Source organism: Macaca mulatta, chromosome 15 (genome assembly GCF_049350105.2).
Source record: "Macaca mulatta isolate MMU2019108-1 chromosome 15, T2T-MMU8v2.0, whole genome shotgun sequence".
Taxonomy (NCBI): Eukaryota; Metazoa; Chordata; class Mammalia; order Primates; family Cercopithecidae; genus Macaca; species Macaca mulatta.
In genome coordinates, this window is record NC_133420.1 from 7771175 (window position 1) to 7796027 (window position 24853).

At 56.4% G+C, this 24853-nt stretch overlaps 1 protein-coding gene across 2 annotated transcripts in view; it reads right to left on the reverse strand.

Annotated features, from left to right (window-relative positions):
- The window catches only part of COL5A1 (collagen type V alpha 1 chain), a 210584-nt gene that overhangs the window by 114673 nt on the left and 71058 nt on the right, over nt 1-24853 (reverse strand). For both annotated transcript variants that reach the window (XM_028834624.2, XM_015116402.3), the window contains exons 5-9: nt 9604-9735; nt 8200-8337; nt 6548-6787; nt 5213-5380; nt 4750-4806 (exon numbers count right to left, since the gene is read on the reverse strand). In XM_028834624.2, coding sequence (XP_028690457.2) covers nt 4750-4806; nt 5213-5380; nt 6548-6787; nt 8200-8337; nt 9604-9735 — 735 coding nt within the window. The remainder of the gene's footprint in view (nt 1-4749; nt 4807-5212; nt 5381-6547; nt 6788-8199; nt 8338-9603; nt 9736-24853) is intronic.

Sequence of the window (24853 nt, forward strand, 5' to 3'; positions counted from 1 at the left end):
TCTGGACTTCGGACTTTTGAGTTGATGTGGGTACTGGATGGGGTCAATGTAAACTATGTGAGAAGGACAGGAATTTGGGGGCTGGGGCAGAATGCTAGGGTTTGAATGTGTCTCCCCAAAAGTCATGTGTTGGAAACTGAATGCTCAATGCGACTGTGTTAAGAGGTAGGATCTTCGGCCGGGCGCGGTGGCTCAAGCCTGTAATCCCAGCACTTTGAGAGGCTGAGACGGGCGGATCACGAGGTCAGGAGATCGAGACCATCCTGGCTAACACAGTGAAACCCTGTCTCTACTAAAAAATACAAAAAAAAAAAACTAGCCGGGCGAGGTGGCAGGCGCCTGTGGTCCCAGCTACTCGGGAGGCTGAGGCAGGAGAATGGCGTAAACCTGGGAGGCGGAGCTTGCAGTGAGCTGAGTTCCGGCCACTGCACTCCAGCCTGGGTCACAGAGCGAGACTCTGTCTCAAAAAAAAAAAAAAAAAAAAAAAAGAGGTTGGATCTTCAGGAGGAGATTAGGTCACCAAGCTCTGCCCTCCTGGAGGGTGAATGCAGCTATGATGGGAGCGGGCTCTTGATGACAGGATGACAGCAGTCACCTTCTCTCCCGCTCCTTCTCACCACGCAATGCCTTACGCCATGTGAGGACACAGCAAAAAGGCCCTCGCCAGATGTGGTCCTTCTATATGTGACTTCCGGACCTCCAGAACTGTGGACCAATGAAGTCCTCTTCATTCTAAATCACCCTGTCTGTGGTATGCTATTACCGCAGCTCAAAATGGACTAAGACAGCTCACTTCTGATAAGTCAAAGGGTGTGTCCAGCCAGGCCACAGGCCACTGGAGGCTGCTGCCAGAGGTGCTGGGTACCAGGCTGGGGAGGGGACTCCCGGCTGGGGGGCTGAAGATATCCAGCCAGGCCACAGGCCATTGGAGGTTGTCGCCAGAGGTGCTGGGTACCAGGCTGGTGAGGGGACCCCAATCGGGGGGGTCGCAGATCTCCCCACCCCTCCCATCCTGCCCCAGCTGGGGAGCCTTGCACTGTGTTTACACAGATGCACGCTCAGAGAGACACTCGTGTGTGTGCTGTACACACAGAGCTCATCCAAGCAGCCTCCAAGAGCCCAGCTTTCCAATTTCCTTCTCTGACAAAGGCAGCTGAGGAAGCCCAGGGCTGAGCTGGGATTAAGGGAGAAACCACTGGCCATCAAGGCGCCAGGGACAGCAGCTGCCTTCCCAGACACACAAATTGCTTTTCTCAGGGAACTGGGGCAATGCGGGCGGGGACCACACAGGGGAGGCAACCCCAGATCATCCCAGGTCAGCGTCTGAAGGAAGCTGGGAACAGCTGGAACAAAGTGCCTCGGGGAGGGAATGCCTGAACCTTCCCTGGCAAGTTGTGGCTCCGCTCTGGCCCCTGCCCACCCAACCACAGATGCCACTCTCAAAATTCACCCGGCAAAAGAGGAACGAGAGGAAAACGTCTCGATATCATTAATGATAGTGCATTGTAGATGTCATTTGCCGAGAGAGTAGACTTTAGGCACTCTTACCCTAAAGAAGAAAAAGAGGCAGCTACAGGGTGGCAGTGGTGGGTGCAGGATCACGTCACTGTGTCTGTCTGTGCCTGCGTAAGTCTATCAAACATGCTGCGCACCTTCAATGCACACAATTTTTTTTTTTTTTTGAGATGGAATCTCACTTTGTCACTCAGGCAGGAGTGCAGTGGCACGATCTTGGCTCATTGCGACCTCCACCTCCCGGGTTCAACTGATTCTCCTGCCTCAGCCTCCAGAGTAGCTGGGATTACAGGTGTCCACCACCACGCCTGGTTAATTTTTTTTGCAGTTTTAGTAGAGACGGGGTTTTGTCATGTTGGTCAGGCTGGTCTCGAACTCCTGACCTCAGGTGATCCACCCACCTCGGCCTCCCAAAGTGCTGGGATTACAGGTGTGAGCCACCGCACCTGGCTGAATGCATACAATTTTAACAAAAGAAATAAAAGACCTCAGACCTGGCAGAACTCAAGACAATCTCAAAGGAGGTCCACCCATCTGTTAAACAGCACTTTTTAAAAAACAAAAAACAGCGTCAAGTGGAGATGGTGATTTGGATGCCCCTAACCGACGTGGCCCAGGTAAAATCAGCCCCTGGGGGCCTCCCGGTTGGAAGCCCAGGGATAAAGATGAACTTCTCCGTTCTGTGGATTCCTGTCCTTTTTAGGGAACCTCCGGTTTGGCTGACAATGAGAGGGAGCGGGACTGAGTGGGAAAGACCAGGAACAGATGCATCTCCCAAGAGAGAAGTCAGGTGGGGCAGGTTGCGGGAATGGGAGACAACAGACACCCCCTTCCACAGGCCGGGACGCCTGCAGGGCCCCAGGACCTGGCAATCTGTTTATGTGCAGCTTGGACCCAAGGACATCTGGCGATGCTCCAGGTTGAGAAATTCCAACTGTTTATGTGATCTCTGCAGGGGGCCTGGCCAAAGGCCCCGGGACACTGGGAGCAGGCTGGGGCCCGGGGCAGGGAATCCTTTTTAAGTGATCCAGACGGCTGCTGCTTTTCCCAACAAAGGTGAACTGGACTTTCCGGAGCCGTGAGGTTCCTGTGGGGCCACCTCGACTCTCCGCCCTCTCCTTGACCCACCCTTGCCCACTGCTGGCTTCCCAGGGGCCTGGCAGTGGAACACCTGTGCCCACCCCACACGCCCACCCGCTTTCAGGAGCCCCGACACCACGTCTACACTCACAGAACCAGCTTACTCGGAAATGTGAGCCAACGCAAAGCTCGCTCAAAGGTTTCAGTCCGGCTCTCCCAGAGCGGGGAGGGGAAACCGGGATCTCGCAGAGCCAGCCGCACCTGCCCACTCCTGAGCTCCCATCTTCCTCCCATCTTCCTCCCCGAGCAAGGACCGCCTTTCACTGAAGCAATGGGGACAGCACAAAAGAAGCCCAAGGCCAACCTCAAGTCCACCTGCGGGCCAAGACCGTCTGGGGAAATGCGGCAGGATGTCCCACCTCCCAGTAACAAGGGTGGCTCGGGGCTGGGACCTTGGACGCAGCCTCTGCTGTTGTTCACTTTCTGGCCAACACCCTTGGGCAGAGCAGAACAGGCCTGCAGCCCCGCTTCTGGGTGAGTCCGCCCAGGTGGACGGCTGTCACTCTCCCCCGTAGCCACTCTGCTCCCTGAGCTGAGGCCTGGCTCTGAGGTTGTCCACATTGCTGAGCAGGGGGACCCTGGCCTCAGAGTTTCCCTTCACACCTCTGCACCCCCTTGCCCTGCACCCAATGACCCTTCTGCCTCAGACAAGCTCTGTCTTTCCTGGACCCCCAGAGAGCACTGGAAAGGGGCTCCGGTCTGAGAAAAGGATGTGTCTGTGGGCACTGGCAGGTCCTACCCCCGGGCTGGGCCTGCAGCAGGGGCATGGAGCCCCACCAGAGCCATCCAGACGCTTCCATAGGCCAGGAAGGGGTGAAGCCCTGGACCCTGGGAATTCCACCCCAGAGATGGGACACATCCCGTCTGCCCTGGCCACGGGCTTCAAACAGATTCCAAGGGGATAAATGCCTGCTAAGTGCCATCTGTCAAGGTTCCAACAGAATGTCCCCAGCTCTACAGGAGGGTGGTGGGTCACCATGACTCCACATTCCGGGAACCGCAAGGTCACGGGGCTTCTGGGAGCCCCAAGGTGTATCCTGAGCTCAGCCCTCAGGAACGGAGCCCTGGCAGCAGAACAAACAGCCGCCCCCAGCCTCGCGACTGGCCGTGATGCAGGACGCGCACATCCTCCTGTGGGCACTTGGACAACATGGCAGGGTGGGCCTTGGTGCTGGCTCCTCCCTGCTCTCAGGTCGTGCCTACCACATGCAGCTGCCAGACTCCCTGCCCAGCTGTTCACGGGGCATCTTGCCCGCCGGCAGGGTGGGCGGGATGTCAAGACCTTGACCTTAGCGCCTCTGAGACCCCAGGGAGAAATGCAGGCCTCCCAGCCAGGCCATGACCCCCTGAGGGACAAGGACACCCCAGTGTGGGGCAGGGCCCCCACCAAACACGCCAACCCAGGAGGGGCATCTAGAACGTCCTCCGCTACAGTCCCACACTTGAGGGCATTATCAACAGTAACTTTTTAAACTCACCCATGATCTGATTACCTAACATAGTTGGGTTTTACTCAGCTGGAATTTCGGCACAGTGCTGTTTTATTTCATTATTTCAGCACAGTGCTGTTTTATTTCATTCCCTTGACAAAGTTTCATAAACAGTATTCCATGTTTCAACGGCTTCAGTAAACTTACTCCAAACGGTTGCATAACAGACGCGGAAAGTACAGCCATGTGTTAACTATTCCCTACCACTGCCGCGCGCATCTTTTACAAGGAATGGCCCATTTACATTCTCTCCTCCACCCCTCAAAGGGGACTCCACCTCTGCCTCGAAAGCGCTGAGCTGCTTTTCATCCCGGGTGAAACTGACAAGCACTGAGATGCTCAGAGCTCAGGTGCAGGACGGGCTGGGATCAGCACCTATCCCGCCCCCTCCATCATGGTCCAGAACATCCCCGACCTGAGGGGATTCTTCCCAAGTCCTGGTGACGAGTGGTGCGTGGACTCCACGAGACCAGGTGATTCCTCGAAGTGACCCAGTCCGCGCAGGTCCAGGGGCCCACGGACCTGGTCACGCCCTACACACCCCACTGTGCTCCCAAGCAGCAGACACCACGGCTTCAGGGAGAGAATGAGAAAATGTCCTCACCGGCTCGATGATTGCTGGTTCTCCCTTTTGGCCTTTCTCGCCCCGAGGTCCTCCAATCTGGGGGTGATAAAAGGCAGATGGAGAGAGAATCGGAGAGAAAAGTGAAAAAGAAAGTCCAGATTACACAAAATCTGCCCGATTTCACAAGGCGAGGGCACTATCGCAGTCAGGCGTCTCCCCAGGCCCAGGAGGATGGCAGGAGCGTGACAGAGGCCAGGCCCATGGAAGCCCATGAGACTACTAATGAAGAAACAGGCCCGGAGGAGAGCATGCCGTGATGCACACGTTATTCAGAGCAAATTCGAGGCACTGAGGTCTCTTTAAAAATAAAGTTTTGGGAACAGCATGCAACACTTGAGCTGCCCGTAGAGCCCCACCCCTGAGGAGGCTCCTGGGCAGGAGCCCCCATGATGCCCCGCCAGCTCCCCAGCCCCACCTGGAATGGGGGCCTGCACCCTCTCACCCCTTCATAGATGGTATCCTGGTTCGCCGGCATTCCTGGCCCAATCTCCGACGGGGAGTTGGTGGGGTCATAGTAGGGGTCGTAGTAGTTCTCGTCAAGGTTCCTGATGGTTTCCTCAGTGAACTCCCCCTCCAAGTCATCCGCACCTTCCCCTGGAGGCGGAGCTGGCTGCAGAGGGAGAGGAAGGCGCAGGGTCACCTCACAAATGCACCAGGCACTGCCTCTCCATCAGACCCTGGGCGGGCACCATGGCTACCCAGTCAACCGGGCAGAGACCCCCCTCTGGGAGAGACCTCCTCTGAGGGCTCCAGGTCTGACAAATCCAGGACTTCAAGACCAGCGGCCTCCTAAGCTACACAATGCCTGGAGTCTGGAGTCCAACCCACAAGGAGAGGTCCTGTGTCCCCTGGCAGCCTCTTTATGCATCTTCTCCCTCCAACAAAAAATCATCAGCCCAGATTGCCCTGGCACGAGGGCACACCATGGAGCTGGCACACCCATGCACCCGGGGACCTGCTCAGGCAGGGGCTCCACCCCACAGCCCCAGGGTCTTGCAATAATGCACTCCGAGTGCGGTGCTGCAGACGCAGGGTCTGGACCTGCTGGAACGGGGGCTCCTCTCTGGCAATGAAGATTCTGCATCACACAGCGGCTGCGTTAAGCATCGGCCATGTGCTACGTACTATGCAAGACTCCCCACGAATCTGAAAACTTCACAGCCCCCAGAGACAGGCTGTGTCAGTGCCATGATGGAAATGAGAACCCCGAGGTCCGGAGACGCCCGAGGTCTGGAGACGCCCGAGGTCCAGAGATGCCTGAGGTCCAGAGACACGGGCTCACTTTCCAAGGTCTCAGGCAGAGCTTTCAGGCCTGTCTGCTGACAGTCAGCCCCCGTCCCAGCCAGGGCGGCCCTAGCTCCTGCTACGCTGTATTTATCTGGATCCTGGCTCCCAGGCCCGTCCTGCCTGGCCACACCCAGGCCACAGGCAGGGACTCTGTCCACAAGCCATCCCCGTCCTCATCCAATTTCCACTTGAACCCTCCAAGACCGGAAGGGCTCAGGTCATTCTACCCATTTTCCAGGCGAAAAATTGACCACACTGAGATCAACTCAGCAAGCCAGGGATTCCAAACTCATTCAGCAATGGCCTCCCCTGGGGTGCATTATACCGCCCAGCTGCAAAGGGCCCAGGGCCAGGGTGTGGCGGGAACACAGGGGCCACCCGAGGACACCAAGGTGACAACTGGAGTAAGAAGGGAGCTCAGCACTGTGGCCCCAGCCCTGGCCCTTGGCCTGCTGCCCCAGACCAAACCAATGGGAAGGAAAGAAATTACGTAGGAGGAGTTAGAGGTGCCGGCGGTGCTGGTGGGAATCTCGGCCCCGGCGCCTGGATCTGTGGGCTGGTCGGGGTTCTCCTCCCCCTCGCCATAGGTGAGGTCCTCGTAAGGCGAGGGAGTGTAGTAGTCCTCGATGGGCAGGTAGTCATAGTCCCCGATGCCGGGGTCCTCTTCCTTCCCAGCTGCTTCACTGGTTTCAGGCGTGGGAGCTGCTTCCGTGGGGGTCGGGGTCAGCTCCTGGCAGCCAAGGGCAGAGACAGCGGGAGTCAGGGAGGAAGCTGGCAGTGGAGCCAGGCCTGGGACTTGCCGCATGTCCGGGTGCAACGGACATGCATCTCAGTGGCATCTCAGTGGCAACGCCCGGAGCCCTGGGCTGTCAAGAGGCCCAGAGGCTCGGTGCAGGGGCTGCCCCCATCCACGGGGGTTGAGGGCAGAGCAAGTGGGAAGAAGGCGGCCCAGCTGCGAGCCCCCAGTCACCAAGCATGCTCGGAATGGACTCAAACCCACCCAGTTACACACCAGAAAAGGGCGAATCATATATCAATATTTAAAAAAACAAAAGTAGCCAAACATTCTAGGCTCTCAGAGCGATGTGAGATGACTAGATCACCTTTCCCTAGAAGGATACAGACACGCTCACATACACAGGTTCATGCACACCCGTGCCTGCGCGCACACACGCTCACACACACTCACACACATGCTCACACACACACACACACACACACGCTCACACACAGGCTCATGCACACCCGTGCCTGCACGCACACATGCTCACACACACACACTCACACACATGCAGGCTCATGCACACCCGTGCCCGCACGCACACACGCTCACACACACTCACACACACGCTCACACACACACATGCAGTTTCATGCACACCCGTGCCTGGATGCGCACACACACACACACACGCTCACACACACACGCTCACACACATGCAGGCTCATGCACACACATGCCTGCGTGCCACATGCTCACACACACTCCTTCATGCACACACACACACCGCCCATGCTCACGCCCCACCCTCTTTACCGCTGACAATGGCTCTGAGGCTGGACAGCCTCCCTCCCCAGCAGAGTACCCACCCATCCCCACTCCTGCATGGGGCCCGAGCCCTGCTAGGCGTGGCCCTCCAGCTCTCATGGCTGCTCACACACCCTCACAACGGTCCCCAATTTCAGAGGTGAGGGGGTGACAGCCCAGAGAGGGGAGGACCCAAGGCTGACCTCAGACTGCATCACCCCCCGCCCGGGGAGCCCCTGAGCTCTCCTCTCTCCTCTCCCACCACAGCTACACCTACACTTGAGGAACCCAAGAACCAAACTCATCCTGGGCCTGCTCGAGCCCTGTGCCTGGTACAGAGTGGGGACCGGGGCCAGGGCCCAGAGATGCTGGTGGATACTCCCCTGTATACCTTGCATCTCCCAACATCCTCCTCACGGCGGAAAGCCCAATGCTCCCTGTGACGGCAAAGCTTACACAGCCCGCAACAGCCGGCTCCCTCACTGAGCTGCCCCCGCAACCTTCAGCAGACAGCCCCCAACCCTCCACCCTGACACGACCTCCTCAGCCTCGCCCTCCTCTGCACCACAGCCTTGAGAGACCCAGCCCAACCCAGTCCCCCGCTCAGCACAGACCTCGGGGACTGCTGTGGTTTCTTTGGCAGCTTCCACGGGCTTCTTGCTGGGGGTGGGCTCCTTCCCCAGGTCTTCGGGGTCTTCATAGTAGGGGTATTCATAGTAATACGTCTCACCCTCGCCGTCTCCTTCCGTGTACTGAAAGCGAATTGCGGCCCCGTGAGGAAGCAGCGAGCCCACAGGGCGACCAGCCTGCTGTCCTTCTGCAACCTCCAGATTTGGCTGGGAAGATTGCACGCCACGACGCCCCGTCCAGCCCCAGGCGTGAACCTCCCTGTGGGTCCCCAGCTGGGGTTCCTCCCTCTCCAGCTCCTTGGAAAGCTGACGCAGCCTCATCAGAAGCACAAGGGAGAAAGCGGGGGGGACACCAGGTCCCCTTGAGCAGTCAGAGAAAGATGGGCCCTCAAAGGTGAAGGCCTCTGGCCCTTTGGAACCCAGGCCAGAACAACTAACAGAATGGCAGGCTGTGCAGCCGTCACCACGTCACCAGCAGGCTCCCGGGCCTTCAGCCCCAAGCCTCAAAGCCCAGGGACCCCATGGGAGGGGCTTCACTGGGACAGAGCAGGCCTCGTCCTGAGCCCATTCCCATACCAGGAGCTGGGAGGTGACTGGCAGGAGGCCGGGGCAGCAGGGACTCAGCTGGGAGCTCTGTCCAGCCCCTCCTGGGGTTCGTAAGATGTGGCCTGGGCCACGGGGTTCCACAGCTTCCTGAAAGCTACCCTTCCTTCTCTCCTGACTGGTGGTGAAAGAAGGAAGACCCAAGGAGAAATAAACAAGATTTAATATTACGGATGAGAAATGAGAGGCAATGAGCCCAGGGCATGGGCGAGCATTTTCATGCAGAGGTGATAGAAAGAACTGCAAATAAGATAAACTGCAGTGCCACGAGGGTGGGGGGCGGGAGGGGGAGGAAAGCTGACCCATGGACATGGCGGGTCCCAGGAAGAGGGGACAAAGGTGTCAGGCACGTGGCTGCCACTCTACAGCACACTCTACACTCAAAGGATCCGAGGGCTGGCCATTCTACAGTAGACAAGCTCAGGCTCCGTCCTCTTTGGCGAGCTGCACATGGCCCCTCCGGGGACACCTGTGGCATCCGTGCTCACAAATACCCCATCAAGGTCAAGCCCAAGGGTGAGAGAGCACTGGGCGTTCATCATCAAGGAGCTTGTTCAAAAGGTTAAAGGAGAGGGTTATTGATGACAAACGCTGTGACCCTATCATTCTGGGCAGTGCTATTTAGTAAAGTGAGTCAGATATCCCAATGTTTACTTCCTGAGTCCCTCTGAATTCTCACCCAATGGATTTATTTAAAATAAGGGTCCCATGGCTTATGTGTCCCTTCACCAACCATCCCAAATAGTCTGCTCTCGCCCCCCAAGATCCCAGCCAGAGTTAACTCACATATTCATCTGGATTGGGGTCCTGTGACTGTGGGGTGTCAGGTACTGCAGTGTCACAGTCAGGGCTATAGTGCTCGCAGTAATCATAAGCTGCGCGGTGGTCCGAGACAAAGAGCAGCTGCTGGATGTCACCCTGGAAAAGAACAGATGCGCATGAAAAAGCAGCTCACAGAGCACTCGCATGGGGACCTGGGAGACACAGCCCCATGTCTTGAAGCAGGGCAAAGTCCAGACCAAGCCACAAGATGAGCTTGTCCTCAGAGCCAAACATTCGCCCTAGAAGCTGCCACTCACAAAAGACACTCAAGCTAGGCTGGCCCATCCAACCACCCATCCATCCATTTACTCGTCCATCTACCCATCCATCCACCCATCCATCCATCCATCCACCCACTCATTCATTCATCCATTCACCCATCTATCCACCTATCCATCTGCATCTACCTTCCATCCATCCACCCATCCACCCATCCATCCATCTATCCATCCATTCACCCATTCACCCGTCTATCTATCCATCCATAAACCCTCTATCCATCCACCCGTCTGTCCACTCATTCACTCATCCATCCATCCATGCATCCATCCATCTGCATATATACATCCTTCCATCCATCCATCCATCCATCCATCCAACCATCCATCCATTCACTCATCCATCTACCCATCCATCCATCCACTCATTCATTCATCCACTCACCCATCTATCTACCTATCCATCTACATCTACCAATTCTTCCATCCATTCACCCACCCATCTATTCATCCATCCACCCATCCATCCATCTATCCATCCATTCACCCATTCACCCGTCTATCCATCCATAAACCCTCTATCCATCCACCCATCTGTCCACTCATTCACTCATCCATCCATCCATGCATCCATCCATCTGCATATATACATCCTTCCATCCATCTATCCATCCATCCATCCATTCACTCATCCATCTACCCATCCATCCATCCACTCATTCATCCACTCACCCATCTATCCACCTTTCCATCTACATCTACCAATCCTTCCATGCATTCACCCATCCATCCATCACTCATCCACCCATCCATCCATGTATCCATCCATTCACCCATTCATCTGTCTATCCATCCATCCATTAAACCCCCTCTATCAATCCACTCCTCCATCCATCTGTCCACTCATTCACTTATCCATCCATGCATCCATCCATCTGCATATATACATCCTTCCATTCATCTATCCATCCATCCACTCATCCTTCCACCCATTCACCCATCCATCCACTCATCCATTCATCCATCTACCTATCCACCTGTACATCCATCCACCCAGCCATCTATCCACTCATTAATTCATCTATCTATCTATTCATCTAGGTACATCCATCCTTCCATCCTTTTGTCCATCCCTCTACCCATCCTTCCACCCATCCACCCATCCATTCATCTGTCTATCCACCCATCTACCCACCCACCCATCAATCCACCACCCATTCACTCATCCATTTATCAGACACCTGTTAAACACCTGCCAGATGCCAGTGCAATGCTGGCAGCTTTTGCCTCTTGTGAGAAACAGCCTGCACTCTCACCCACCCTAGACCCCAAGGGCTTGGAGGTACCCTGCCTCCTTTGCCATTACCCCTCAACCACTGGGGGAGAGAGTATTTTTAAAGAGGTGATGTCTGGTTTCTCAAAAAGTTAAAACTAGAATTACCATATGACCCAGTAATTCCAATCTCAGGAACTGAAACAGATGCATAAACAATTCACCCAAATCAGTTCACCCTCCAAACAAAGCAGGTACTCAAACAAATAAATGTATACAAGTGTTCATAGTAGCATTAGTCACAATGGCCAAGAGATAAATGCAACCCACATGCCTACCGACCGATAAATGGATAAAAAGAGTGTGGTATGCGCATAGAGCGGAACATTATTCAACCATAAAACAGACAGAAGTACTGACCCACACTACAAGGCGGATGAATCCACGCTGCTAATAACTAAACTCTTGGGTTCATTGTGAGCAGCCTACAGTCTGACTGTGTCAGCCAGGAAAAGCATGCAAGCACGTATTCCTTCTTCCTCTAACCACAATGTGTAGACAATTTATTTCATTATTCTCTGACCACGATGTGCGCACAGGAAAAACAAAAGGGCTGCTACTAGGAATAAGAAACGCAGGTCTCATAAACGCTATCTGCAGATATGAAGATGACAGGCATGCTAGGTGTCACCCTGGGTGTTTCAAAGCAGAGGATCTTTTGACCATAATCAGACGCATAGAAGCCGACCAATATAGTAATGATTACAACAATGAGTGATGACGATTTAGATCATGTTGACCACAGATCAAGTACTAGGCAAACAGCCTACACATGGTCTTTCTGTGCCCTCAAGAACCCTATGAATTGTGTCCCCTAATCCCCACTCTACAGCAGAGGAAACTGAGGCCCTGTGAGGTCACCTGTCCAGGGTCCCCCAGCGGGTGGGGCAGGATCAGCCCAAGGCAGCCTGCAAGGTTCCAACCACTACACACCCCACCGCACTCAAGGGAGGGAAAGAACAGGGAGGACCATGTCTGGGTGCTGGAATCCTGTCACTGGAGACAGCGCTGCAGGCAAGGGGAATTGAGGCAGGGCCAGGTGCTGAGTGCTCTGGGTCTGGAGCCCATCTTGCCACCCTGCATCACATCTGCACACTTTTCCAGAGCCACAATACCCAGCGGGCTGCAGGGTCAGGGTGCCCAACCCCATCTGGAGGATGGCACGTTCTCCACGGTTCATCCGAGCCTGGTTCGTCCGAGCCTTCACTCCATCCAGGCAGAGGCACCACCTCCCCCGGCCGAGGACCCTCTCTGGGCCAGGAGGAGTCTAGTGACAGCTTTGTCTCTGCCATGAAGACGCTGGCCTGCAGCCGCGGTGGCTGTGACGTGGCTTTGTGCTGTGTACTTCTGACCCTGGTGAGTCACCCTCAGCCCCAGGGTGCCAGTGTTCTGGAAAGGGCTGGGGGACATTCACAGCTGTGACCTCTCAGCGCACACCCGCCATTGTTCCGAGGGCTGCTCTCTTCCACGAAGACCCTTGGTGTGAGGGTCTGGCCACAGCAAGACAGGCACTGAGACTTGGATGGAGCGGGTGGGAGGACCACAAGCACTGCACACACGGGTGGGGCGGAGGGAACCCCAGCCCGCAGGCACGCTCGGAAAAGCAGCAAGCTCTGTGTTGCCAGACAGGCCCTGCCCGCACACCAGCTGCGCCGCTGCCGGGCTGTGTGGCCTGGGATAAGCCTGCTCACACACGCCTCTCAGCTCCCTGCTTTCTCTCTGAAAAAATTAGCATAAAATAGCGGCATTCACCTCACAGAGCTGTGGAGTCCTCCAGGCAAAACTCCTTGTGTATACAGAAGGCACTCAATAAGTAATGCAAAAGATTTTGAGGTCAATGGGGGAAGGCGTGTGCTCAGGAAAAGCCCTGAGTGGGCAGCAGGTTTGGAGGAACTGGGCGTCAGCACGGGGCTGACGCAGGATGCAGGGTGGGGCCCAACAGCAGGTGTGAGAGGGTGGCAGGGAAGAGGCCACAGCAGCCAGGACAGTGCTCCTGAGAGGGGAGGGAGCGGTACGAGGCAGGATCCGAGTGGAGGACCTCGGGGCTCAACAGGAAATGGATCTCAGCACCAAAAAGGGGAAGGAAGTGGGGTATGTGTCTGTGGTTACGGTGGGTGACCCCAACCTATGTTTAAAAACCTCAAACGATGAGCGAGGAGCTCAGAACCCTCCCCAAGCCCACCCGACTCTCCAGGCAGCTCTGCCAGGTGTCAAGTTTCTGCTCCTGGCTTCAGCCACACATCCACATCCACACCTGCCTCTGGGTCACAGGCAGACGGACCCACCTTTCTCAGCACCACTGTGCCACAGCCCAGCCCTACAGCCCTTCTGCCCACCTGCCCCTGCCTCGCCCCATCCAGAAGGGTGCAGCCAGGGTTCTGAGGTCCGCCCAGTGCCTGGGTGCCCGCCAGCACCCGTTCCCTTGCAGGACTCAGGACTCACAAGGGAAATTTCGGTCACCTCCATTTAACAGATAGAAAGAAGGGGCTACGACAGGAGACATCACTGGCCCCAACTGCAGAACCACAGAAGCAGTGGCCAGGACCTGGAACCTAGGCGTGCAGCGGGGCCCCCGACACTAGCTGACCCAGCCCTGTCTCCCCTGTCCCCACATCTCAGAACAGATGGAGCAGCACAGACAGAGACGGGTGCTCTTCCTGCAGGCCTCAGCCCCAGAGCATGGAGCATCCTTGGCCGCCACGTACCTACCGCCTCACCTGAAGTTTCAGGGACTGTAACCCCCAGCATCACCCCACATCATGGACAGCACTGCCGAGCCCCCTCCAACCCAGGTCCTTCCTCTCCGCAGGATGCCTCAGGACAGTGGTGCAGGAAGCCGCTGAGGGTTGGCGGTTGTCGGGAGCTGAGCTTGCACCTGTTCCCTGGGCTGGGGCATCTGCCGGGCTGAGGAGGGCACTGGGTGACAGGTTCCTTTCCTTCCAGACTTCACCTCAGGGGCTGTGGCCCACACAGGGACAGAGCACGGGGACGGGAAGTGACCGAAGACAGCTACCTGCTGTTCCCTCCTGCCCCTGAGACCTCATCACAGTAAACTGGGGGCATTCTGAGGAGGAAGCAAGAGTGGGGCCCCGATGAGCACAGCCCTCAGCATTTCACACCTTCCCTCCCCGACGCCAACCCTCAAACGGGATGCCCTACTCTCCACCCCTTGAGGCCAGCACAGCTGCCCACCTGCCCCACCTCCCTCTCCCTCTCCCTCCCTCTTTCTCCTTCTCTTTCTCCCGCATCAGAGGATCCTGGCCCATGTTTCAAATTCTCCAGAAGACAAGGAGGAACAGTGAATCAAAACCACACATTTTTATTAAGCAACATGACTTCTGGATCAAATTTCATCCAATTCAAATAAAATATGTTCTCCTTTCAACTGGCAATTTGACATCTGAATATACGCTCTCCAAAGGCACTTCAAAGAAGGAAGAGAAGCCTCGGGGGCCTTCAGGGGCAGCTGTGGTCCTGGGCCCTGGTGCACCCCTGGATCCAGCTCTGCTTCCCCGGAAGCCCCAAGCTCCTCGGATCATGGGTGTGTCCGGCACACCCCCATACCCCAGGGTGTCCAGCATGGCGGCCATACCTTACAGATCCTGCATAAGGTGCTGGTGCTGGTCTCAGTGCATGTGGGCACACAGCACCCAGGCACACCAGCACGGCCATCAGGGCCCAAGGCTAGGTAATGAACACCCACAAAGGGAGACAAAGCCTGAGGTGTCCCCAGGTGCCCTGCGCTCTGATCCCAGGCTGACCTGGCCCTCAGCCAGCCCTACGTTGTGGCCTGCCCGCCACGCCCCCAGATTGCAGCCATGAATAGGCAATAAGTAGGACCAGGCGTGAGGCCTCTTCACTTCAGTGCCCCCTCCTCTCTGCAAATGCACCTGCTTCGTTCGAATCATCGCCCACCAAATCCTCAGGTGGGTTTTCACACTAGTAAGAGCCGGTGTGTTCTGTGGGCACCACTGCCAAAGGGCAAAGGTCTGCCCAGCCCACACCACCCCCGTGGAGAAGGAGAAACCGAGGCGCAGGTGCTAAGGCTTGGGCTCAGAGTGCTGCAGAAGCAGGGTCGCTCTAGATCTGGGTCCCGGCCCAGGGCTCTTTCCAGCCCACCCACTGCTTCTTCCCTACACATGCAGGTGAGGGAGAGGGCCCTGAACACCTGGGTGCCCAGCAAGGCTGTCGACGAGCAGGAGCTTCTCTGCAGGTCCCCAGGCAGATGGGGCCGTGGTGAAGGATCTGCTCCAGGCTCCAACACGGAGCACATGCCTGCCCTGAAGCCCAGCAGACTCCCACAGGCCAGCCCCACGGCTGCACGAGCTTTCACTGCTTCTGTGCCACCTCCCAGGCAGGGCTGAGAAAAGGGCTCCGTGATGTCTGCACCCCAACATCTGCCCCCCAGCAGACCCCCACAAGGACTGGGAGGAGGAGGAGCTGAAGCTGACGCAAAGGCTGTAACCCACTCTGCAGGACTCCGGTGAGATACCTGCCTCTGCCCTGGGCTGCCCCTGGGGCCACCTGATTCTTGCAAGTCCAGAGGCCCCGGTGCATGGGACTTCCAGCTCTGCCCTCGGGGCTGTGGGTTGGTGGCTAGTCCACTGCTCAGAGCAGAGATGAGATAGTGATGGGATCCAAACACAGTCATCGGGTGCCATGGGGTGACGAGAGGCACTGAACAGCCCTAATGGGGTCATGGGGGGTCCTGGGCAACCCTGTATGGGTACTATGGGGAGGTTACAGGGTGGTCCCAGATGGGGTACTATGGGGGAGCCTGGGCAGCCCTGGATAGGGGTGCCATGGGGGGGGACACCTGACAGCTCTGGATGGGGATAGTTGAGGGGACCCTTGAGGGGTACCATGGGGGGCCCTGGATGGGGACCGTGGGGGCCACACTGAAGTCCTCCTGCATCCCTGAGACCCGTGTCCATCACTGTCCTGGTGAAAGATGTGATGGGTCCAGGGTGGAGAGAAGCTTCTTCCCTGACACTCACACGCAGCCACACACTGTGTCCTACCCAGCAGGTGACACCCGCGGAACCCTGGGACCCCCAGAGACTCCATGGAGTGTGTCTGGGGAGTCCTGGGATTCAGGAGCCATAAATGCTCATGAGATTCTAAGATGCAGCCAGGACTGGAGCCGCCCCTCACAGACCTCAAAGGCAGCCGTGGATGCGGGAACGCCCCTCCTTCTGTCAGTGGTACCCGGGCAGTTCCTGAGCCTGCGCTCCTCCTTCTGGAACGTTCACTCAGAGTCAGCTCCTCTCTGGAAGCCAGACTGGCATGTGGAGACGTCCAGCCCAGCCACCTACCAGCCAGGCAACCAGCCCCTGGAAGCCACCGTCTCCCCATTTCATCGCAGGAAATCCCAGCCTCCCCTGACCCCCTCTAGGCTGTGTGGACCAGACACACAGCTCTGCCTGCAGCTCAAGAAAGCCCTAGGCAGAGATCTGCCCCAGTGCCCTCAGAATCCTTCTCAACCCAGGGCTTCCGGCAGCCACTGCCCACTGTGCTGGAGAGGGCACGCCACCCTGGCCGCTAGAATCTGGCACACACCGTCTTTCAAATACAAAACTAGGATCGTAACTTCATGTTGCATGCTGAGAGCACTTTCACAATGCCTCCTGTGATGCGAAACCAAGCTCCCAACTACAGACCAGGAAAATCGGACAACGAAGCTACCTCTCCTGGCGAAGCCTTGCCCGGCACTGGCTAGTGGGAGGTGCTGGCGACCTGGAAAAAGGGCCCGGGGCTGGTGGGCAGCCCCTGCTTGGGCTTGGGTGTGCTCATGGTTTTTCAGGGGACAGGGACAGGAAACTGGAGCTTGGGACTGGGTCACAATGCACATGCGCAGCCAAAGAAATCCCAGAGAGACCTCAGCCTGTAGCCTTCCAGGACCCAACCCTGGGCCTCTAAGACGCTGGGTCAGAATTGTCCCGTGGGTCATGCCCTGACCCTTCCTGAGGCACTGAGGCACCCCAGGGATTTCTTAGCTGCAGCTGCCCTCTCAGACAGGTGGGCTATGACCCCAAGAACCTGCAAGCAGCTTGACCACGACCTCAGAAAGGCCCATGGTCCCCACAGTCCCCCTCCCAGGTGCCATCAGAGCCTCTGGCACACAAGCACCCGGAGCCAACCTGATGCCCTGCCCAGCAGTGGCCCATGGCTCTCCTCTGATGTCACATCCAACTGCCGGGTGTCATGGCACACGCCCCATCCCTGAGCAGGGCAGTAGATGTCACTCCCGACCTTCCTCAGACACGCCCCTTCTCCACCCTTCATTGCTCCTTTCTCCCCATCCTCCATCCTCCATCCTCCTACCAATGATGGCAGCTGCCTCCTTCCTGAGCCGCCCCCTTGCCCTGGAAAGGCAGAGGCCGATCGCCACCTGGGATATGGAGCATGATACACTGCCTTGCCCCTGTCCTGCCCAGGCCATGAGATGAGCATGTGAGGTGCTGTGTCTCACTTGCTACTGTCCTCTTCATGCTGTTTTCCAGCCCTCCTGCAGGGCCAAACACCCACCAGACGCAGGGAAGCCCATCCAGCAACCCCATACTTGTAGGCCCATGGCCGGCTTGCAGGCCAAGCACCAGGACCTGGGGTTGCTTGGTGTGTTGTGTGACTGTGTGCACACGTGTGTGTGTGCATGCATCCGGTACCGTGTGGGTGCAGGTGTGCACTTGCACACATGAGGCCATATGTGTACTGTGCACACGTGTTTTGCATTCATGTGTGTGTTGTGTGTGTGCATGACATACATGCGTATGTCTTGTGCACAGTATACATACGTGTGCAAGTGTGACATGGGTACATGCACGCACTTTTATGCATATGTATATGGTATGGCATGCCTTGTGCACGTATGTGAACAGGCATGCGTGTGTGTGACACACATGGGTCCTGGCACAGCACTGGCGATGGCCCCGAGGTGCCTGGGACTCAGTCCTCTCCCTTAACAACAGCCCACAGGTCCTTGAGGCTGCTTGTCCTAAGCCACCCCACTTCCCCGCTCCAACATGACAGGCGGTGTTGACATGTCGGATATCCTCAGCATGCACCGCCTGTACCCGGCCTGCGTTGGGAAAGACCCTAGTGTTTCACACTGACCCAATTCCCAGCCCTACCTCACGCCTCAGCAAAAGGGACTTTTCCTACAGGTCTGGCCCTACTCCCATTCTTTCAGCCACTCCAGGAGGAAGGCAAGGCCTCCTTTCCACTCTCTCATCCCCATTTCACAGATGCAGCAATGGAGGGTCTGAGAGGCAGTGCCACTCTCGCAGGGCACATGGGAAGAGGGCTGACTGGGGCTCCTGAGTCTCCGCCTTCAGCCCCCATAGTCCCCACCCCAGAGCTGCCCACCTTGGAGTCAAGGCCATCGTGCCAAATCACACATCCTACACACGGAACGGCCATAGGCTCCCAGTTCCCACAACCTTGTCCCGTCACCCACACAGCCCTAGGAGCAGGGGCAGGCACCTGGCCAATTCACCTGGTGGATTCAGGCTTCTCCTGTTCCATGTCTTGGCTTCCCGGGCTGAGCCCCTGAACCACTCCATTTAACTTTCAAAGCCAGGACCCAGCACCAGCTGCCCCACACAGCTGGCCCTGTGGCTGCCCAAAGAAGCAGGTGGCAGCCGTTTTCACGCCATCCCTCGCTCTGATAACTGACCACTGTGTCTCCCTTTACATTCCTGGTTTCTGCCCCCTGCCGGGTCACTAAAGTGCCCTGGAAGTTTCCGCCACCAGGCCAGGGTCATTACGGCCATTCCGCTCCGCTGTGGAGCCTCTGCCCACGGCACAACTGGCGGCCGCGTTCGACGGAAGACGGGTCGGCGGCCGCGGCGGGAGCGTGTTGTCCTTGGCTCTGGCAGAGACGGGAGCATTTTGCTGAGAGAATCAATTCTGCCTTTTCTACTAATGAGACTGTATCCAGGCTGCGTTTCTGCTGTGAGTTGAGGAAATTGCAAAGTTTTCATTGGAGAGCCTCATAAGCCTGGGGCCATGGAGATGGGAAACACGGGGCTCACCAAATTATAGGCTCCCATGGCCGGGGCCCCCAGCCCGGCCTGCTTTCTCATGATGCTGTTCCCTCTAATCGCATGCTCAGTGCCTCCTCTGCCATTTAATCGTGCAGTCCTCCTTTCAACTCCTTTCAACCCAATCCCCCATCCCTGGGGTGAGCCAGCCCCCCGCCACTGCCTGGCACCCAGACCCCCTCCTCATCCAACCGAAACAGGTTCCATAGGAATCCCAGCTGAGCACTCTGCTTGTCCTGCAGATTTTATCACCTGATTTTAGCCAGAGCGCTTCGTGCTGGTAAACAGAGACACAAATTATTTAAGACAAACCCTTCTCATTCGAGGCTGTGGGAGAAGCGGGCGGCAAGCATGTTGTCCAGGAGAGACTGCTGTGCCACTGCCAGGCCCTGCCACACACCTCCCCTGTCCTGGCAGGCGGGCACATTGTCCAACCTGCCATACAAAATGCAGCCCAGCTGAGTTAACACGCCGACTGGAAGGGACAGAGGCAGGGAGAGCCACAGGCGGTGCCAGGGCCTGGAGCTGGGTTCACCTGGGCCCACAACTGAACCTTGCCCCTTACTGGCTGAGTGATCTCAGGCGTGTTCACAAACCACGTTAAACCACGCTTTCCCCTTCTGAAGCTGGGGATGGAACAACGCTGGCCCCAGAGGCTCCTGGGAGGGTGGAGTCTGGCCCTGGGCTCTGAAACAGGAGCTAAGAACATGACTGCATTCCCTGCAAGTATGGTACCGTCATTAGCAGTCTCATGCACAAGGCTTCCCTCCCGCTGGGCCTGGCAGATTCTGACAGACACAGCCAGAGCAGCCTGGCCGGACGCCACCGGTGCCCCTTCTCCACGAGCCACTTCCTTGATGTCCATAGCACTGCACACGTAGGAGACCACCAGATTCCCCCATTCCAGCTGCCCTGGGCCCCAACCAGTCACATTTACAATCTCGCTTTGATATTTTTCATGCGTGAGTCATACAAAATGGAAAAACAAAATGCCCCCAAGCCAGTGAGGTCTAAATAATTTTTTCCATGGTTTTCACAGCACCTGTGAGAACGAGTTTCACACTATTAACGAGAGTGTTAGAGAAATATTTTCATGTCGTCGGAAATTACTTTCTGCTGTCCCCACCATGTCCTCGCTCGCCGCCTCCTGTCCCAGTCCAATTCTCACCTGCAGCCACCCGCCCAAGACGCATAGGGTCAAGTCTACTCACAACAGCTCTGGGTGCGAGGCTGCAAAATGACATATCTGTGTCTCCATCATGGGGGCAGGACACATGTGTGCAGAGAAGGGGCATGATCAGGTCACAGCCTCATGCACACCCACAGGGACTAAAGGGTCAGCTCAGCAAACTGGGAAAGGGGGGCCTCAAGACCAAGGGATAAAACAGTAGCACCAGTGGCAGGGGCTGGGGGGCAGGTCCACCTCCTCAAAGACTCGCCATCCAAAGGGTGGCAACCTCACAAAGGCCTGCACTTGTGGCTTGGGCAGTGCATACTTAAGCAGCTCCTTCCTTCTCCACATCCGGACTTTTGGAGCAGTGGGCCTGCAGACACTGTTTTATGGCACACGGGGCATCGCTGGGCACAGGGGACATTCACTCGGTCCAGGCTCCCCAGAAGGAAGCCACCTGACCCTTGGCAGGACTGCCCAGAGAAGAATGGCACAGGGAAGGCATTGACCACAGGAGGCCGGGGCACTGGATCCCTCCCTTGTCATCTGTGAGGATGTCAGCATATGACTAATTACTCCAGGTCTCCATTTGTTGATAAAACAGGATAATAAGATCTACCTCACGAAGCAGAGGACTAAACGGGATTGCACCAGAACACTGTCCAGAGCAATCAGCATCCACCAGCACAGCCTCCACGGCCACCACCAGCACCAAAACCACAGAACCAGCACACTACTAGCATCACGACCACCACCAGCAGCGCTACCAGCACCAAAACCATAGAACCAACACACTACTAACATCATTACCACCACCATCACCACCACCAGCATCACCATCACCTTCACCACTACCATCACCATCACCACCACCACCACCACCACCATCACCTCCACCACCACTTCCATCATCATCACCATCACCACCACCATCACCTCCACCACCACTTCCATCATCATCACCATCACCGCCACCATCACCTCCACCACCTTCACCATCATCACACCACCATCACACCATCACAATCACCTCCATCACCACCTCCACCAGCATCACCACCACCACCACCACCTCCACTACCACCTTCACCTCCACTACCATCTTTACCATCATCACCATCACCACCACCATCATCACCTCCACCACCTTCACCATCATCACACCATCACAATCACCTCCATCACCACCTCCACCAGCATCACCACCACTACCACCATCACCTCCACCACCGTCACCAGCATAACCACCATCACCTCCACCACCACCTTCACCAGCATCACCACCATCACCATGACACCACCAGCATCACCTCCACCACCACCTCCACCAGCATCACCACCACCACTACCATCACCTCCACCACCACCTTCACCAGAATCACTATCACCACCACCATCACCTCCACCACTACCTTCACCAGCATCATCACCTTCACCACCATCACCTCCACCACCACCAGCATCACACCACCACAATCACCTTCATCACCACTATCACCTCCATCACCACCTTCACCAGCATCACATCACCAGCATCACCACCATCACCACCATTACCTCCTCCACGACCATCACCAGCATCACTTCCACCACCACCATCACCACCACCACCTTCACCACCACCTCCACAAGCATCACCACCACCACCATCACCTCCACCACCACCTTCACCAACATCACCACCACCACCACCACCATCACTTCCACCACCACCTTCACCAGCATCACCACCACCACCAAACCATAGAACCACCACACTACCAGCATCACCACCACCACGACCATCACCTCCATCACCAGTATCACCACCAGCATCACCACCTCTACCAGGATCACCAACATCGCCATCACCACCACCACCATCACCATCATCACTACAACCATCCCCTTCACTATCACCACCACCAGTATCACCACCTCCACCAGGATCACCAACATCACCATCACCTCTACCACCACCATCACCGTCATCACTACAACCATCCCCTTCACTATCACCACCACCAGCATCACCTCCACCACCACCACCACCAAAACCATAGAACCATCACACTACCAGATCATCACAACCACCACTACCTCCATCACCACCATCACCAGCATCACCATCAGCAGCATCCCCACCACCACTACCATTATCATCACCACCAACACCCTCATCATCACCATCAAAATTCACCACCATCATCACCACCTCTCCACAACCACCATCACCATCATCAGCAAATTCACCACCATCAACTTCACCATCACCTTCACCACCACCATCAACTTCACCATCATCATCACTACCATCATCATGACCATTACCACCACAGCACTGTTATCATCATCATCATACTCACCATTAATATCACCACCATCAGCATCATTATTGCCGTCATCACTACCACCACCTCCTCTGTCACCACCACCACCACCATCAACAGTCCTGATCCCTGAGAAAGGCACACCAGCCCTTCCCGAATACTCCTCTGCAGCATGAAGGCCTGCAGAAAGGCAGCCAGCTCTGATTGTTCATCCTTTTCTTCATTCAATCAGTATTTTTGGCATCTCTCTGGTAAGTCTTAGGGACATAAAGATGAATAAATCTGTGTCTCTGACTCTAAGTCTCAAGGGAGAAGCCTTGGGAGGCAGCACAGGAGCAACAGACTTTGCCTGGAAGGTCAAGGAGAGGGTCATGAATGAGGTTGTTCAGAGCTGGGCCTGGAGGAGAAGGTGGCTGTTACAAAGGTTCACATCCTTTCACTGGCCTCAGTCTGTTATGGTCTCATCCCCTCTCCTCTGGACAAGACCCCACACTCGGGCCACCGACCCACTCTCCACTCCACCAACCTTCTCTGTCCCTGGTTCAGACCCCAGTTCTTTCTATTCAGCTTCCATTCAGCACAGTTTCCAGACCTGAGATCACTCTGCCTTCCGTCCCTAACACCACCTGTGACCGTGCATTCCTGTGGCCGCCACACCACACTGATGTTCATTAATGGGGTTGACACCCACAAACCCCTAAGTCTTTTTCATATAAAACACTTTCATATAAAACACTGCCACTTCTCCTGGCCCTGTGCTTGTACAATTGATTGTTTTGAAACCAAGTGCAGAAGCTCATGTTTATCCTGATCAAATTTCATTTCCTCAGTTCCAGAGCATAGTCCCAGCTTGAAAGATCTTCTGAGTCTTCATTCTGTCAACCAATAGAGTAAGATGGCTTCGCCTGTGATGGGGACAGTGACAGATGCGACTCCCGCGTGTCTCTGCAAATCACCCACCATCAGGAGCACCCGCACATCCCTGTGGAGCACACACAGCCCTGCTGTGGCTGCAGGCCGGGAGGGAGGAGTGCTCTGGGGTTATGTTAGGAGCCAGGCTGCTCCACACTCTCCCCGCCATCCCACCCTGCGGTGAGTAAATGGGCCTGTGACCCAGGCTCCCTGACAGCATGAAGCCAGTGGGGTGGGGCTCAGACATCCCGCTCAGACATCCCAAGGCATGGCTCAGACTGCCTCTAGGGCAAAACTCACTATCGGACATGAGAGAGGCAGGGTGAGGCCACGTGGCTAGCTCGCAGGAAAACCTGCACTTCTCAGCTCCAAAAAATATTTCCAAACACACAGCCTCCCACAGGCATGGACGGCAGGCAGTCAGGGCTCTGGAGAGAGGCCGCGGGGCGCAGCGGGAATCATGCCTTGTCTGGAGAGTCCAGAGCTCTAAAAGCGCTGGGAGTCCCCGGCTGCAGCCTGGTCACCCACAGGCCCTTCTGGAGGACGGGCTTGCAGGCACAGCCAGGATGGGTGTGGGCTGGGAGCACCTGGACAAAGGTGTCCAGGGGAGACCTGGTCCCCACGGTCAAGGAAACCCCAGCAGAGGACAGGATGGGGCCATGTGAACAAAAAGCAGCAACTCAGGGCTGAACATGAGAAGAACCAGGGTCTGGGGCTAGAGAGGGGCAGGAAAGATGAGGGCAAGAAGAAAGGGAAGCAGAAAAGAGCGGGGCAGGATGGAGGAGGGCAGAAGGAAGAGGGAAGGAATGAGGGGGAACAGGAAGGAAGGGGGAGGGGAGGAGGGGAAACAGGAAGAAGTGAGGCAGAAAGAAGGGGGGACAGGAAGGGGTGTTACGAAGGAGGGGGACAGGAAGGAGGAGGGACAGGAAGGAGAGAGAAGAAAGGAAGGGAGATAGGAAGAAGGGAGGGAGGAAGGAGGGGGGACAGGAAGGAGGAGGGAAGGAAGGAACAGGGACAGGAATAAATAGAGACAGGAAGGAAGGAAGAAGGAAGGAGGGGGGACAGGAAGAAGGGGCAAGAAGGAAGGGGACAGGAAGGAGGGGGGACAGGAAGAAGGGGAAGGAACGAGGGGAACAGGAAGAAGAGAGTCAGGAAGGAGGGGGGAGGAAGGAAGAAGGGGGGACAGAAAGGAGGGGTGACAGGAAGAAGGGAGGCAGGAAGGAAGGGGG